General features: G+C 39.6%; 1 protein-coding gene across 1 annotated transcript; it reads right to left on the bottom strand.

Moving 5' to 3' along the window:
- Nucleotides 1-422: 422 nt before the first annotated feature.
- On the bottom strand, nt 423-7,848 carry LOC146608539 (uncharacterized). Its single transcript, XM_085348730.1, has 10 exons — nt 7,757-7,848; nt 7,450-7,651; nt 7,087-7,357; nt 5,502-5,528; nt 5,329-5,411; nt 5,046-5,237; nt 4,791-4,884; nt 3,751-3,771; nt 638-1,918; nt 423-475 (listed from the first exon to the last, which is right to left on the bottom strand). The coding sequence occupies exons 1-10, from the start codon at nt 7,846-7,848 to the stop codon at nt 468-470; spliced, it is 2,271 nt and encodes a 756-aa protein (XP_085204856.1). The 3' UTR covers nt 423-467.
- Between the last annotated feature and the right edge of the window lie 5,509 nt (nt 7,849-13,357).

The following is a 13,357-nucleotide window of genomic DNA, read 5'->3' on the forward strand; positions in this document are numbered from 1 at the left end:
TAAAATCCAGACCAGAATATGAGACAGCTCTTTTTTACAGTATTATTGATATCTGGAAGCATACAAACAGGCATTCTGAAAGAGAAAATAAATTTCAAACATGCAGAAAATAAGCCTATAATTGCAATTAAAGACACAAAAAAAGAAGCTCTCGCATAGAGTTGTGTTTGTGTTGGCACATGCTGAATGAAAATGGTTTAAAAAATAAAAAATAAAAAAATAAACCCCACACAGGACATTTTCCCTCATGTCCTATGAATTTGGCCTTCTTCATAACAGAAAATGTTTATGCTCAACATGTATATAAATCATTTTGTAACAAAAATCAGACATTTGACAGTGAGCACAAACCTTAAAAAGAAAAGAATAAAAACTGATGATGTTCTTAGAAATTATTCAGTCTGGTGTCCACAGTCAGGCCCAACTGTGAACCAGGACTTTCATTCAAACATCTGAGAGGAAGCAGGTCAGGCACCTGTAGAAGAATAAGAGAAATGTTTCTAAGTCACAGGGCCTCTAGCAAGCAGACAGGCAGTGGAAGACAGTCAGACATGTGAATATAATTATTAGTGAGTTCTAAAGTAAGTCATCACAGTAAAGAGACTTAACTAAACTACCAGTCGAGTACAGAACTCACCATACTGATATGTGGACCGAGGTGGTGATGGAAGCAAACCATGTGCACCACTGGAAAGTTGAGGACCTTTACTGCATTGAGATCTCTGGACAGCTATTGCTACTGCCTGAGCAAATCTGGAAGGGGCTGCACTCTTCTTTTCCAGACTGTTCTGTTCAGGCCTAGGTGAAGTAGGCTCGTCTTGAAGGGTCTCCCTGAATACATTAATTTGCCCATTCAGGGCAACTGTAGGGCTTGATATTTGGGAGGACAGCAAAGAGGGGGATGTAGTATCCTCTCTTTCATTCTCCATTATCGCTATGTCTTCATTGAAAAAGACAGGTGGAGGAGGTGGAGGGAAACTGCCCTCCTCCTTCTCCTCTTCTTCTTGCACCACTTCCTCCTCAGCTTTCGTCTCATCGGCGCACGTGTCTGCGCTGGAATTATCGACAAATTCCTTCTGAGGTTCTGAGTGGATGTGATCTTCAGTATGAACCTCTCCATAACTGCACCCTGAAATCACCTCTGATGAGACCTCATAGCCCACCTCTTCCCTCTCCTTTTCAGAGGTGTCCCTAGCCTCCGACAGAGGTGGACTGGGTAAGTTCTGATCAGTTAAATCATGCAAAAGTGGAGGAGAAGCCAGGTTGTCAGGAAGCTGAATCTGCTGAGAGGAGGTATCCGGACTGGGTGCAGGGTCTTCACTCCCCGATGTGTCTGGTGAATATCGTTTCTCATCAGTATCTACTTGATTATTCCCAACCTCATGAGACGTTTTGCTCTCTGGGGTATCTTTAGGTGATATACAGCACTGGTCTGGAAGATCTCCGGTAAGATCTTGTGTTTTCTTCAGAGGGATAACTTTAAATGTGGTCATCCCCCTCTTCTCAGCTGGATACTCCCATTCACTCTCAGTTGGAAGGTTAGATTTGAAAGCGGATTCAACATCTGTGCAGAAAACTTCACTATTTGGACACCTTGGGGTCATGGGGGTAAAGGAGGAGCCATTTTGAAATTTGGGGAAAGTGGCAGAGTTCTTCAAACGTCTGACCAGTGTTTCTCTAGAAACAGAAGACATCAGGACTTTGGCAAGGTTGCAGCGGGCGCTGGAGAAGTCTTTGCCTCGTAACATAGGCAGATAGGGATCAGCCACTTCGTGGAGATGAGCCAGTGATTGCTGTAAGGAGGATGATCCTGACTTTGGCTGTAAAGGGCGTGCCAGTGAAGATGGTGATCTGTTTACACACTCTGACTCATCACTTTCTTTTAGTTCCTCCGGAGTGTTCAGGGACTTGACAGTTTCTAAAGAAACAGGAAAGACTTAGCAACAGTTTTCATCTTAATTATTCATTTTTAAAAGGTCTTGGACCCAAAAATCTGTGTGCAGATACTTCTAAATGATTAAAAACCCTTACTTTTTTGTACACACATAGGAATAACTTTAAATGAAGAAATTGACTATAAATGGTTAATATTGTGGCACTCAACAGTTGGTATCAGTTCAGGAGAATAATGGTCTTTATCTGGAAGCAGATAAAGCAAGGACTGAGCAAACCAAACAAGAAGGCCTTTGGTAAACTCCAAGCGTTGTCTGAACATCCTTAGAAGAACCTAAAGATGGAGCTTCAAGGATGCTTTCCATCCTTGATTTGAATAACCTCGTCAAAGTCTTGTAGAAACTTACCTAAGAGGAGACCGAATTAAAGATCTAAATAATCTCATAGAGTAAAGATTTCAATTCTTGAGTTCTTCAGTTTTGCATTTAGGCTTTTTCAATGTAGATTGATGGGGAAAGAATGCTACATTATTAATTTGTGTGCAAAAAGTAAAGAGGATTTAAATTATTTCTGAGGCAACGGTATATCATTAAGATGTAGGCTTACATAGTATACAGAAATATACATTAAAATATTGATATGATTATCAATCATTTTAATAATAAAATAATCTAGAAAAGTGTGCACATAAAACTGTTACATTTATCTTAAGATGTATTGTCTAAATGAGTAAGCAGAAGAATAAACTTCAAGGACGCGAACATCATACTTTAAAACACATAACTATATTATTTAGCAAAGAAAGAACTAAACATGCAAGATTTTAAAAAGTCACTTTGGAATCAACAGAATTAATAATTCATTTTAACCAAATGCTCTTCTTGGTGGCTTCTTTATCATTTAAAAGGCACAATAACTAACTCTAGTCTAACCCATTAATAGGAAATCACACACAAATTAGAAAAAGCAAAGTACAGAATTATCAGAGAAATATGGATCAGTAGTATAAGCAGACAGCTGAACAGCACAAATGGACAGCTTATAAATGTAGAAGGCGTGAATACAGTGCCCGCCATAATCTTTGGGACAAAAAACACAACTTGTTGTTTTTCCTTTGTGCTGTGCACCATCACAGTGGATTGTAAGGTGTAGATATGACAAATGAGGTAAACATAACATCTGAAGCTGAAGCTTAAGTTTTGAATGTGTAATTTATAGATTTTCACTGTAATTTTAATCTCATTTTAAATATGAGATGTGAGGAAGACTGTCATTAGGATAAAAAAAAAATCTAAATAAACCTATCAGAGAAAAAGCAGAAACTCTACAAGTGGCTAAATCAATATTCTGGTGTTAAAAAGAATAAATGCACTGACTAGTTCAAAGGAAAACTAAAGTACGCAACAACAATAACCCAAAGCAACCCAAGAGTTCCTAAAAGTAAAGGCAAATCTTTCAATGGCCAAGTCAGTCACCTGATCTGAACCCAAAACAGCATTCCTTTCCATGATTAAATATCAAACTCAATACGGCAGCAACTGAAGGTGGCTGCAGTGAAGGTCTTTATATCTCAATTTATGTTAGATTCTCCCATTAGCTAACATTAACCTCTGAAAATGTCTAATTCTTTTTATAAAACCAACATTTGTGTCTTTGTCTCAAATGTTATAGAGGGCACTGTGTGTCCATATAAGCCACCAAAAAGATCTACAAAAGCCACTAAGACGGGAAGGAGGAAGAAGAGGCCAACGCAGGAAGAAGATGGAGAGGAGCAATAGGGTGATGGAAGGAGGAGAGCAAAAAGTGACAGGGGTGGTGGCAGCAGCAGCACCAGCAGCAGCAGCAGCCCTCAATTACCTCCTTGGGATGGCACAGAGTCTGTAAGCAGGGAGGAGACAAAGCTTCAGTCTAATAGCTTCCTAACTAACATCCAAGATGTTTAGAACCACCTCATACTGAAGAGACTCCGTTAAATGTTCTGCCACGGATGCAAAAATCCTGTTATGTTAAAGATCAGATTGTAGGGGATCATGTTTACGCAAGCGTAGGAGATCAGGAGTGTGTTTAATGTCCATCTACCTTTGGCTGGGAGTTGTTTTTTCAGCATCACATTGACACTAGCTCAGCAGTGTGGCATGTGTTGTGGTTTAAAGAAAACGAAGGAGTGAACCAAGACAATGAGGCTGCTGTTCACAATTACACTGTTATTTAGATCACCGAAAGAAAGCTTTTTTAAAAAAGTGATCAATTTACTTATTCTCACTTAGTTATTATTAGCAGTTTTTAACTAAAAATGAAATCAAGAGCCAAATCTGTAGCAGATCATTAAAAAGAAAGCATGTCCACAGAGAACCTGGACCCAGGCAGGAGACACATTTCAGACAGTAATACAGGGGAATGAAAGCTTGAAGCTGAGGACAGACTGGAGCCAATATGTCTTATGAACAAGGCCCTGGGTCATTTCACACAGGGTTCAACTGTAAGGACCGATAAATGCTATGTTTTTTTTGTCAGATTTAACTGCCAAATCTCCCATTTGAAGGCATTTTCTTTGATAATTTTCATCTTAATTTCATTTCTTTCTTGAACCCCTCTGAGGTTTTGAGGATTCATCTCTGTTTAAACATTTGATTTCCAATTTGACAGCATTTCAGTAAAAATGACCTTTTACTGAAATACTGCAAAAGGGCAATTTTACAGGGATAGTTTACTTGTTTACTTGCAGACAGTCACCACTAGGTAGCAACATAAACAGCTTGCCCTATAAGAGATGAAGCAATGAGACTGACAATAATTTGTCAGTTTAAAGTGAAAGACTGGCTCCATTATCTCAATTAATGCCTGGAATCTTTTTTTTTTTTTTCCACAGCGCCACCATTTTGCATTCATGATTTTACCTTTAGTATCTGTCAGCAGCTCCTGGAGTGTGTTTGCACAGGGAGGTGGTGGGGCCCTCCTCTTGGTACTTCTTAAGGTAGATCCTTCAGAGCTCTACAGAGACACAATGGTATCATTGGCATATGTCCCAAGTATTTCCATTTATATAGTGGTTCCTTTATTCTTTCACAGTTTGACCAGTGTTCTCATTTTTACAAAAAGATTTTTCAGGATGTTCTGGTCGTGTTCCATTTTCATCCCTGCCACCAACTAACCTGTGCTCCTCCTAAATTGCAGGTGCTGAAGTTACTGACACTCTGAGAAACAGCAACTGGTGGCGGGGGGGCTTGCCTCTTCTTGGGCTTTTCTATAGGCAAGGTGTTGGAAGATGAAATGCTCTCCGAATTCATACGGAGTACCGCTTGTTTCCTGGGTCCTGGAGAAGCAGGAGCACTTACTGCGCCCTGCTACACGTGAAATGTAAATGCTGGTCATCAGTAAAAGTTGATCAATAAAGAATAAAGCAAACATCGTTGTCCTCACAGACTGACAATATACCATTTCGTGTTTCTTCTTCCTTCTTCTAAATAAGCTGAAGAATCCTTTCTTTTCCTTCCATTTCTTCTCCTTTTTTGGCAGGTCTAGGGAATGAAAAGGATCTGATTGGTAAGTGATATACAGTATAAACCCTGAATGGCGAGCCACTATATGAAATTGTTTGGGTTGGTTACCTTGCAGTGGAAGTGAGATGACTTCTGCTGGTGTGACAGTTGTTACAGACAGAAAACAAAGTTGCCAAAACAGATGAATTAGGTTAATATTTACACAGGAGCAGGTGTATTGCAGGAATAAAAGATATGTGACTACGACTACTAAGACAGCAAGGTTTTGTGAGACATGGCATCATGGGAAGATGTTTTTTTAAGAAATAAACAACTTATCTATGGATCCCATAACATATACAACATGTTGCATTTGGCTTCTTCTTCCAAAGGTTACAGTGCAAATTGATGGTACTGAATTACTCACTAAATACTTTATTAGGAACACCACATTACTGCAGGGTCAGGCCAACTCTTTTGGTTCCAAACAGGCTCAGCTCTTGCCATCATGGATGCCACATGATGTTAGACAAACTTGCTTGTTGCTGATGACTGCACGTCATATCTCTGAGACAGTCAGGTGCACGTGGTCATGAAGCTTAACTACTGAATTCATATCAAGTGATCATGTTCATAAAACCAGTTTGATGGCTCTTGCTTTGTGCCATGTTGCATTTCCCAAACAGCAACCTTGGACTGTTGACACAAGCGGCTTGGCTCCAGGGATTTGTGCTGCTGACACCCAGTTATGAGCCACCATCTGCAGCCCTCAACAGAAAAGGCCAAAGCCATGTTTTTCCAGTTTTTAATTGTTCCATTTTGTTTAGACTTTGTTTACTGCAGACTTAGAGGTTTGTGCTTCACAGGAGTGAAACCTGGAATGGACTCGTCCTGTTTAGACTGTTTGCTGAATCTGGCTTCTGTCATCAAACAGTTTCCGTCTGCTTCATGTTTTTTGCTTCTAAGCATTTCCCATACACTCATGGGAAAAAAATCCACAGAAAGCAGCAGTGTTAATCTCCAGTGTTAAATTAACACTAGAGAGTGTCTATATGGGTCCACACCTCTGAGTGTTAAATACAACACTGTTGAGTGTTAAATTAACACCTTTGACAGTGTTATATGTTTAAAAGTAACCTAGTCAGTTTTGAAGATTAACAATGGCTAACACTGAGCAGTGCTGATTTTCTAACACTGGAAAATAACTCAAAATGTTAGAAATATTCCAGTGTTAGAAAATCAGCACTGCTCAGTGTTAGTCTTTGTTAATCTTCAAAACTGACTAGGTTACTTTTAAACATATAACACTGTCAAAGGTGTTAATTTAACACTCAGAGGAGTGGACCCATATAGACACTCTCTAGTGTTAATTTAACACTGGAGATTTTGCTGTGTACTTAAGGCAGAACAAACAGTGATACCATACTCAAAGTAATTGACATCTAATTTCCCCCAACTTTAAGCCTTTAACTATTTATGTTAACATAAACAAAAGTTTCTGATGTGTACCTGCTGTGTTTATGCTGTACAGCTTTAACATTATTACCCAACAGGGGGACAATAGAAATGAGGTTTTCCCAACAAAATAAAATACACAAGCCAGTGTGACATTACCTGAATTAAATCGTGGTAAAAAACATCACAGGTCTTTTAAATATTTAGAGGGACATAAGATCACAGGACTGCTGACTAGCAGCTTTCACATCCTTCATACCTGTTTCTGCTGTCTTGGGCTGATGATGGTCAGTGAGGTCTTTACCCCCTGTGTCTTTGGCAAACACTTCCCTGAGTCCGTGGTCATTTAAGCTCTTAGTCAGGTCCAGCAGCTCTTTGGACTGAGAGTCTTTCAGTAATATGGTTGTTTCTACTTTAAACTCACACTTGTCACACACCAACGGCAGCAGCATCTGCAGCGGCAGTTTGGGATCGACTCGCACCACAGTCTTATGGGATTTATTGTAGTTGATCAACAGACGTATTGTTGCCTGCAATGAGAAACAACCGTTAACATATACTCATTGTGATGAAGCGCGATGAAGCAACGGTTTACTTTACAACTTTCCCCCTCCTTTTTTACCTCAGGCACGTATGGCCCCTTGAGCTTTTCCTCCATCCCTTTGGGCTTCAGCACAATCTTCTCAGCTTCTACCGAGCCAATAGTAGAGTTTGGTTTGAAACTTATGTTGCTCTTGTTGGGAGATAGAATATCAACAGTATAGTCTGAAGGATTCAGATGGTTACTTGCACAGAAAGTCACTATAAAGTCCATCAGTGGTTTACTGTGAAGATGAGAATTTAAGGATTATCTTAACATGTTTTGCACTTTGTGAAAATCATTGCTGTTGCAGCAGTTATTTATTTTTTTAAACTGTGATATGACCCACCTTCCATGCACTGTGACACTCTTCTCCAGCCCACCTGGCAGAACCACGCACAGCAAATGGTCTCTTTGCAGTGGACCCACCTCCTCGCTCATCTCTGTGAACCTCAGAGGAAGTCACGGGGACGCACAAGATCTGAAGTTGTTCCCAGTGTCAGACAAATGACCTGTAAGCCATTTACATTCCTAAATATGATTAAAACATGACCTCCCACAAACTAACAGAAACCAAATGGCCACCATACTTCACTATTTGGCAACAGCTAATTATCATCTTTAAATTATTCTTGCATTTTATGAATTTATGACTTATCAATAAAGGGTCTTTACTGTTTGTTATTCAGTTTACTGACTGCCAGCGACATACTGGGAAATAAGTTTATCTTGTATGGTGACCTACGTTTATGAGTCAGTCCATGAAAAATTAACACTGTCTCTATTGTGACAGTGTTCATTTCCTGGTTGTATAGTATTTAGACTGTCATGTGGTTATTTCCTGTAACCCACTACTATGGACTTAAAGGGCCTGTAGATTGGACATTTTTCCATAGTATCACATTTACATGGCTCCATTATGTATACTAAAGTTGAAACCCCAGCTGTTTCTGAGGATGTCAGGTGGAACACTTTCTCAGATTCAACTGACCTCATATGGAATTACTCTATTGTCACATTTACTTTGTAGTATTTATACATCCAGTCACATGAACTTGTAAGACTGAAATTGCTCATTCAAAGGTGAAGAACTGAAAAAAACGTTTGTGTGTTTGAGTTCCCCCCCCCCCGCCATTCTTAGAATTACAAGGTAAAGAAACAGGAAACATGAAAGCAATGATAAAGCGCTCTATTGGCCCACATACGAACCCCTTAAGTGAAGTATGACGAAAAATAAATAAAAAGGAGAGAGCCTGAAATCTAAATTGCGATTACTGCCGTGATTCCGTTTTCCCACGTCTCAACCTCCGCCATGAACTGAAGGTTGCCTATCTGGGTACATGTGAGGACACCTCACCTCCTTCATGGGATTCCATTACGCTCTGTCCTCACCTTTGACCTTGTGTTGTTCTCTGCCATTGCTTAGACGCAGTCTCTCAAATAGCTCGATTAAAAGCCAACGCCCCGATGTGTGTTTGAAAAAGAGCTGCTCAGCGGAGCGTGCTACAAAACAGCTGCATGTCTCCGCTCATCAACACGCGCGTGTCACAGGCCGCTGAAGCGCGCGCACAGACGCTGGTACACTGAACAGCCAAACTAAACCTGTAGTCCTTTACTACACCCGAACAAAGGGATACCGATATACACACCGGACACCTGAATTATCAGTAACAATTAGAACGCTATTTTTTATTTGCATTTTAAGCAGTTAGCCTAGTTATCTCGTTAAATTTAAACTATCTAAAGGAACAATTTATTCCACTATTAGCCTTCACCGAATAACCAACAGTTAAAAACTCGGTAGAAACTTATCCTACATGCACAACAAATTTGTGTGAATAAATACACAGTACATGATCCGCTCAGCCTGTCTGTCTTCAGCCATGTCGTTCAGGCAGTAATGCTGAGCACCAAATAAGCTTAGGCTACTCTGTTTCTTGAGTAAGAAGGATTAGTGCTTTTAAAAGGCTGCATCTCTACCCGCAGTCACATTCAAAGACACAGGAATGATTCATTGTATATGCACTCATAACACTATTACACTCACCTGTGTCCAGACATTGGTCCCATTCTCTTTCAGGTTTCTCCTCTGTATTGTTAAGTGATGGGAGGAGAGAAGGAGAGGGGCAGGGGAATTCTCTCACTCTGTAAGCCAGCCACACCCACAGGCCCTGCCCAGTCATGTGATGGCACTTTGCATGTTTGTTTATGTGCATGGCTACTGTGTGTATGCTTTGTGGGTGTTGGTGTTGAGGAGGACAAGGAGGATTGATATCTGCATCTGCATGTGTGATAACCTGGTGAACCATTCTGCAACTTTAAACTCTGCCCCATCAGTGCTGAAAGACTTTGCCACTCATTTTGTAAAAAAAACCCTCTAATCCATATAAGCTACTGATCCTCTCTATTGAGTCGGGCTAAATTATGACATCTCAGCAAGAGCCCATCATATTGTATAGCATGCAGGAACCAGTGCTGTTCTGTATACATGCAAATGAACTTTTACCCCATTGCACAGAATACATGAAACAAACTTAAGCTACAGTGGTGATTCAGCTATCATCAGTGTTGTACTGGTCTTTCACAGTGTTTTGCACCATTAGAAAATTGCATTTTCTTGCTGGTACTTAGTCCACTACATTATATAACTGTGCTATAAATTGAGTCAAGCTGGGTCAATACCCTCAGGGCTAATGTCTTCTGGGTAATGTAGTAAATCTCTTGTTGAATAGCTGTAGGAGCGTTGAACAAGGAATGTAAGCTAAAAAATAACACAAGGAACACTTTAAGCAGTTGTTACCATCCTTTGGTGGGTGACAGGGCAGGATCTCCCAAGAATTAAAATTGACCCATTCTTGTGCTCCTATGCCAGTTCAATAATTTCTTAACACCTGTGCTGTTTACCTTGCAAATGGATTTGGCTCAGATTCAATTAAAATATTGTATAGTTTTTTTGTTAACTAAACAAGGTTTATAAACACTTAAACCTAACCCTAGAGATTGTGAACACTGGACCCTGGAAACTTAGTCTGTGTGTAGAGCTTTTAAGCAAGTGTTAGCATTCTGAAGCTGAATTTAAAAGGCAAATGGTCAAACTTTTATCAGGTAAAAACTGTTAAAATGCTGGCACGTTATTACTGAGCCGAGATGGAAACTATTTCAAGCAAGTCTGTCTGCCTAGAAAGTTTTTATAATATATAGTAAGTACTTATGTCTTTGTCTGTTTATGGTCTACGCATGATTGCAATACTTTTGGACATAGTTGTTGTCTCAGTCTACCAAAAATAAGCTTGCATACCTACCATCAAATCTCTGTTACAGTCACAGTTTTGTATTTTTTTTTTCTTTTTAAATGGGGTTAGGGTTAGCTATAAACCATCGCTTTAACTTACGGAAGGATTCTTGGATTTTCTTTTTTCTAAATAATATTTGATTAGTCAAGCCTTCCTTACAGAGGATGTTTATAAGACAATAATGAATAACTGAAACTCAAGCCAGGCTCCTGCATCATCCCACAGAGCCCTTTATTCATCTTTATACAGTAGGTGAGCAGGAACAGGCTGTTAAGTGGGAGTTTTAATCAAATTAAGAACAGGGAACACATGTCCACACCGACTGTAATCTTGTAATCTCATCACCAGTCTGTCAGTGGAGACTCAGTGGGCTACAGGAGCTGACTGCAGTAAACAGATCACCATGTGACTGTCTAGGTTAATGACTAACAGATGAATAGAAAGAATGTTTAATCACGTCACTCTGTTTCATCTTTTAGCATGTTGTGAAATGGAAGAAGGCCATGTCATGTGTACATATGCACTTTGCCTCAAAGCTTTAGCTCCACTGTGAGATAAACAGGTAGAAGGTGTCACATTGTTTCCATCTTGTTGCCTTACACTAAATGCTTTCACTTCATGTTCATGTCAGCAGATCTGTTAACCCTGGTATAGTTATGTGTAAGAAAAAAGGTGATGATGCAGACAACAATATGTTATCCTCTATTTGTTGGTAGGCTTATGTAAATGCTATTCTTGCATAAATTTATGTAAACCTGGGAAGCCTTTAATCAAGCAGTGTAAATGATGTGTGCTATTCAGTCTGTATTCTCTATTCATCTTGAAAACACACTGTGTGGGCACACAAAAAAGTGTTTTTGTTTTCCTGTTAGACTTTTCCCAAATGTCCAACAGGAAGACAAGCAAAGAGAGAGGGCTAATTTGGAGCTTTACACAAAGCGACAAAGCCAAATGGGATCCTGTCCTTTGAACAAAGTGACAGGCTACAACCTAATTATGACAACCCACAGTCTGAACAAGGTTCCCAAATTCCTCACTGTGCCACTAATGAAACACGGCACAGTCGCAGAGAGCTGCCAAGGAGGACATATTTGAACCCAACTTTGGAAACATTGTTTGGCGCTTCTTATGTGTCCCTGCAGTATTTTAGATTATTTATTCAATTCAATGCTTTGAAAGCTTAACTTTTTTAAACAATCTTCTCTAATCTCATTATCTCAGTTAAGATTGTTTGCATGACTTGTCTTGATTACATCACTGACTGTCAGTGGAGTTTTATTCAAAGGCTTGTGCCATGTAGCAGCAATATTCAATGACCCTACAATCACTCTGGTACTTTGGTATACACAGGATTTCAAGGTGAATTCAATGGCAACAAGGATCTGAGGTCCTGTGCCTGCAAAAGAAGCCCAAACCGTCACCCCTCCAACATCATGTTTGAGAGCTGATGTGAGGTGTTAATGATGTTATGCTCTCTGTTTAGTTTTAACCAACCATGGTGCTGTGCATTGTTACCACACATCTCTACTTTGGTTTCATCTGTTCAAAGGACATTACCCCCAAAGTCTTGTGCTTTGTTCAGCTGCAACTTTATAATCATAAGCTGTGCTACAATGTTCCAAGGCCTTTTCCTTGCAACATTTATGCAGTCTGTGGGCTGTAGAGTCTAAGCATTGCACAGTTTGATCTTGAATGTCTTGCACTTGTGAAAAATGTTTCTAACCATAGAACGATGGAATTCGAATTGTTTTGAAATACATTTCACTTCCCAGAATCGATAGGCAGCAACAGTTGCGTCTTTCAGATTATTGCTGGTGGTGTTCCTCCTTGGCATTGTGTCTAAATTACACTTTAAAGAGCCATTTGATCAGTTTTTTCTAGGTAAGAAATTTTTCTTTTAAGTTTTAAGTTAGCCACAATTAAATGTAATTATAATAGGACATTAAGTTATAAATATACTTGCTTGCCAGCAATATCAAAAACCACAACTTCCCAGATCTGTTTTCTCATGCAAATATATTTTCATCTGAATGGGAATGGCTTCAAAATGGTACATGTTTTTTTGACTGCTCTCATTTTGATGTGTAAAACCTGACCTCGTCAGTGAGGGTTGGATCTGACTGTAGCCTGTATGCTCATGTGGTAGTGGCTAGCCTGCCCTGAAACCATACTGTGCTTTGTACTCCTTTGCCCTTTGTACTCATTTTTCACAAATTGTTATTTGTCTGTACTTATAAATATGCATAAACTCTGTTGAATCTAACATTATTCTAGTTCTGTTATGAAATGTTATGAGCTTGTTTATTTACATTTGCATTTACATTGCATATTAGCTATTTTGCAGCTGAGCTATAAATATTTCAAGTCGTGCTGGTTTGACTCAGCGGCATTCTGTCAGGACAAGCAAGGCAAGCAGTGCTTGCCTGGTCAAATCTAAAAATTAATATTGATTAAAACTTACCAAAGAGAAATCTATCTTTTATCTCAACCAGCATTGTGACATAAAGCCTGTTTTCACCAATGTTGCTGCTGTCTTATGCTCACAACTGACTGTTGTTGCTGTAATTGATTTGCTACAATAACAGCAACATTTATGTCCCTTTCCGTTAACAATGGCCGGAGCTTGTCAAGCTGAGAGGCCAGCAACGTGTCCTTGT

This window comes from Diplotaxodon limnothrissa, linkage group LG23 (assembly GCF_057381915.1).
Source record: "Diplotaxodon limnothrissa isolate DT_005_m linkage group LG23, D_limnothrissa_male_GT1.1, whole genome shotgun sequence".
NCBI lineage: Eukaryota > Metazoa > Chordata > Actinopteri > Cichliformes > Cichlidae > Diplotaxodon > Diplotaxodon limnothrissa.

Excerpts from the sequence above, each read along its gene's own strand:
- LOC146608539 (XM_085348730.1), bottom strand. The coding sequence starts at position 7,848 with ATGAGCGAGGAGGTGGGTCCACTGCAAAGAGACCATTTGCTGTGCGTG. Across the intron at positions 5,238-5,328 it reads GGAAGAAGAAACACGAAATG|CAGGGCGCAGTAAGTGCTCC; the intron begins GTATATTGTCAG and ends TTTCACGTGTAG. Across the intron at positions 3,772-4,790 it reads GCTGCTGACAGATACTAAAG|ACTCTGTGCCATCCCAAGGA; the intron begins GTAAAATCATGA and ends CCCTGCTTACAG.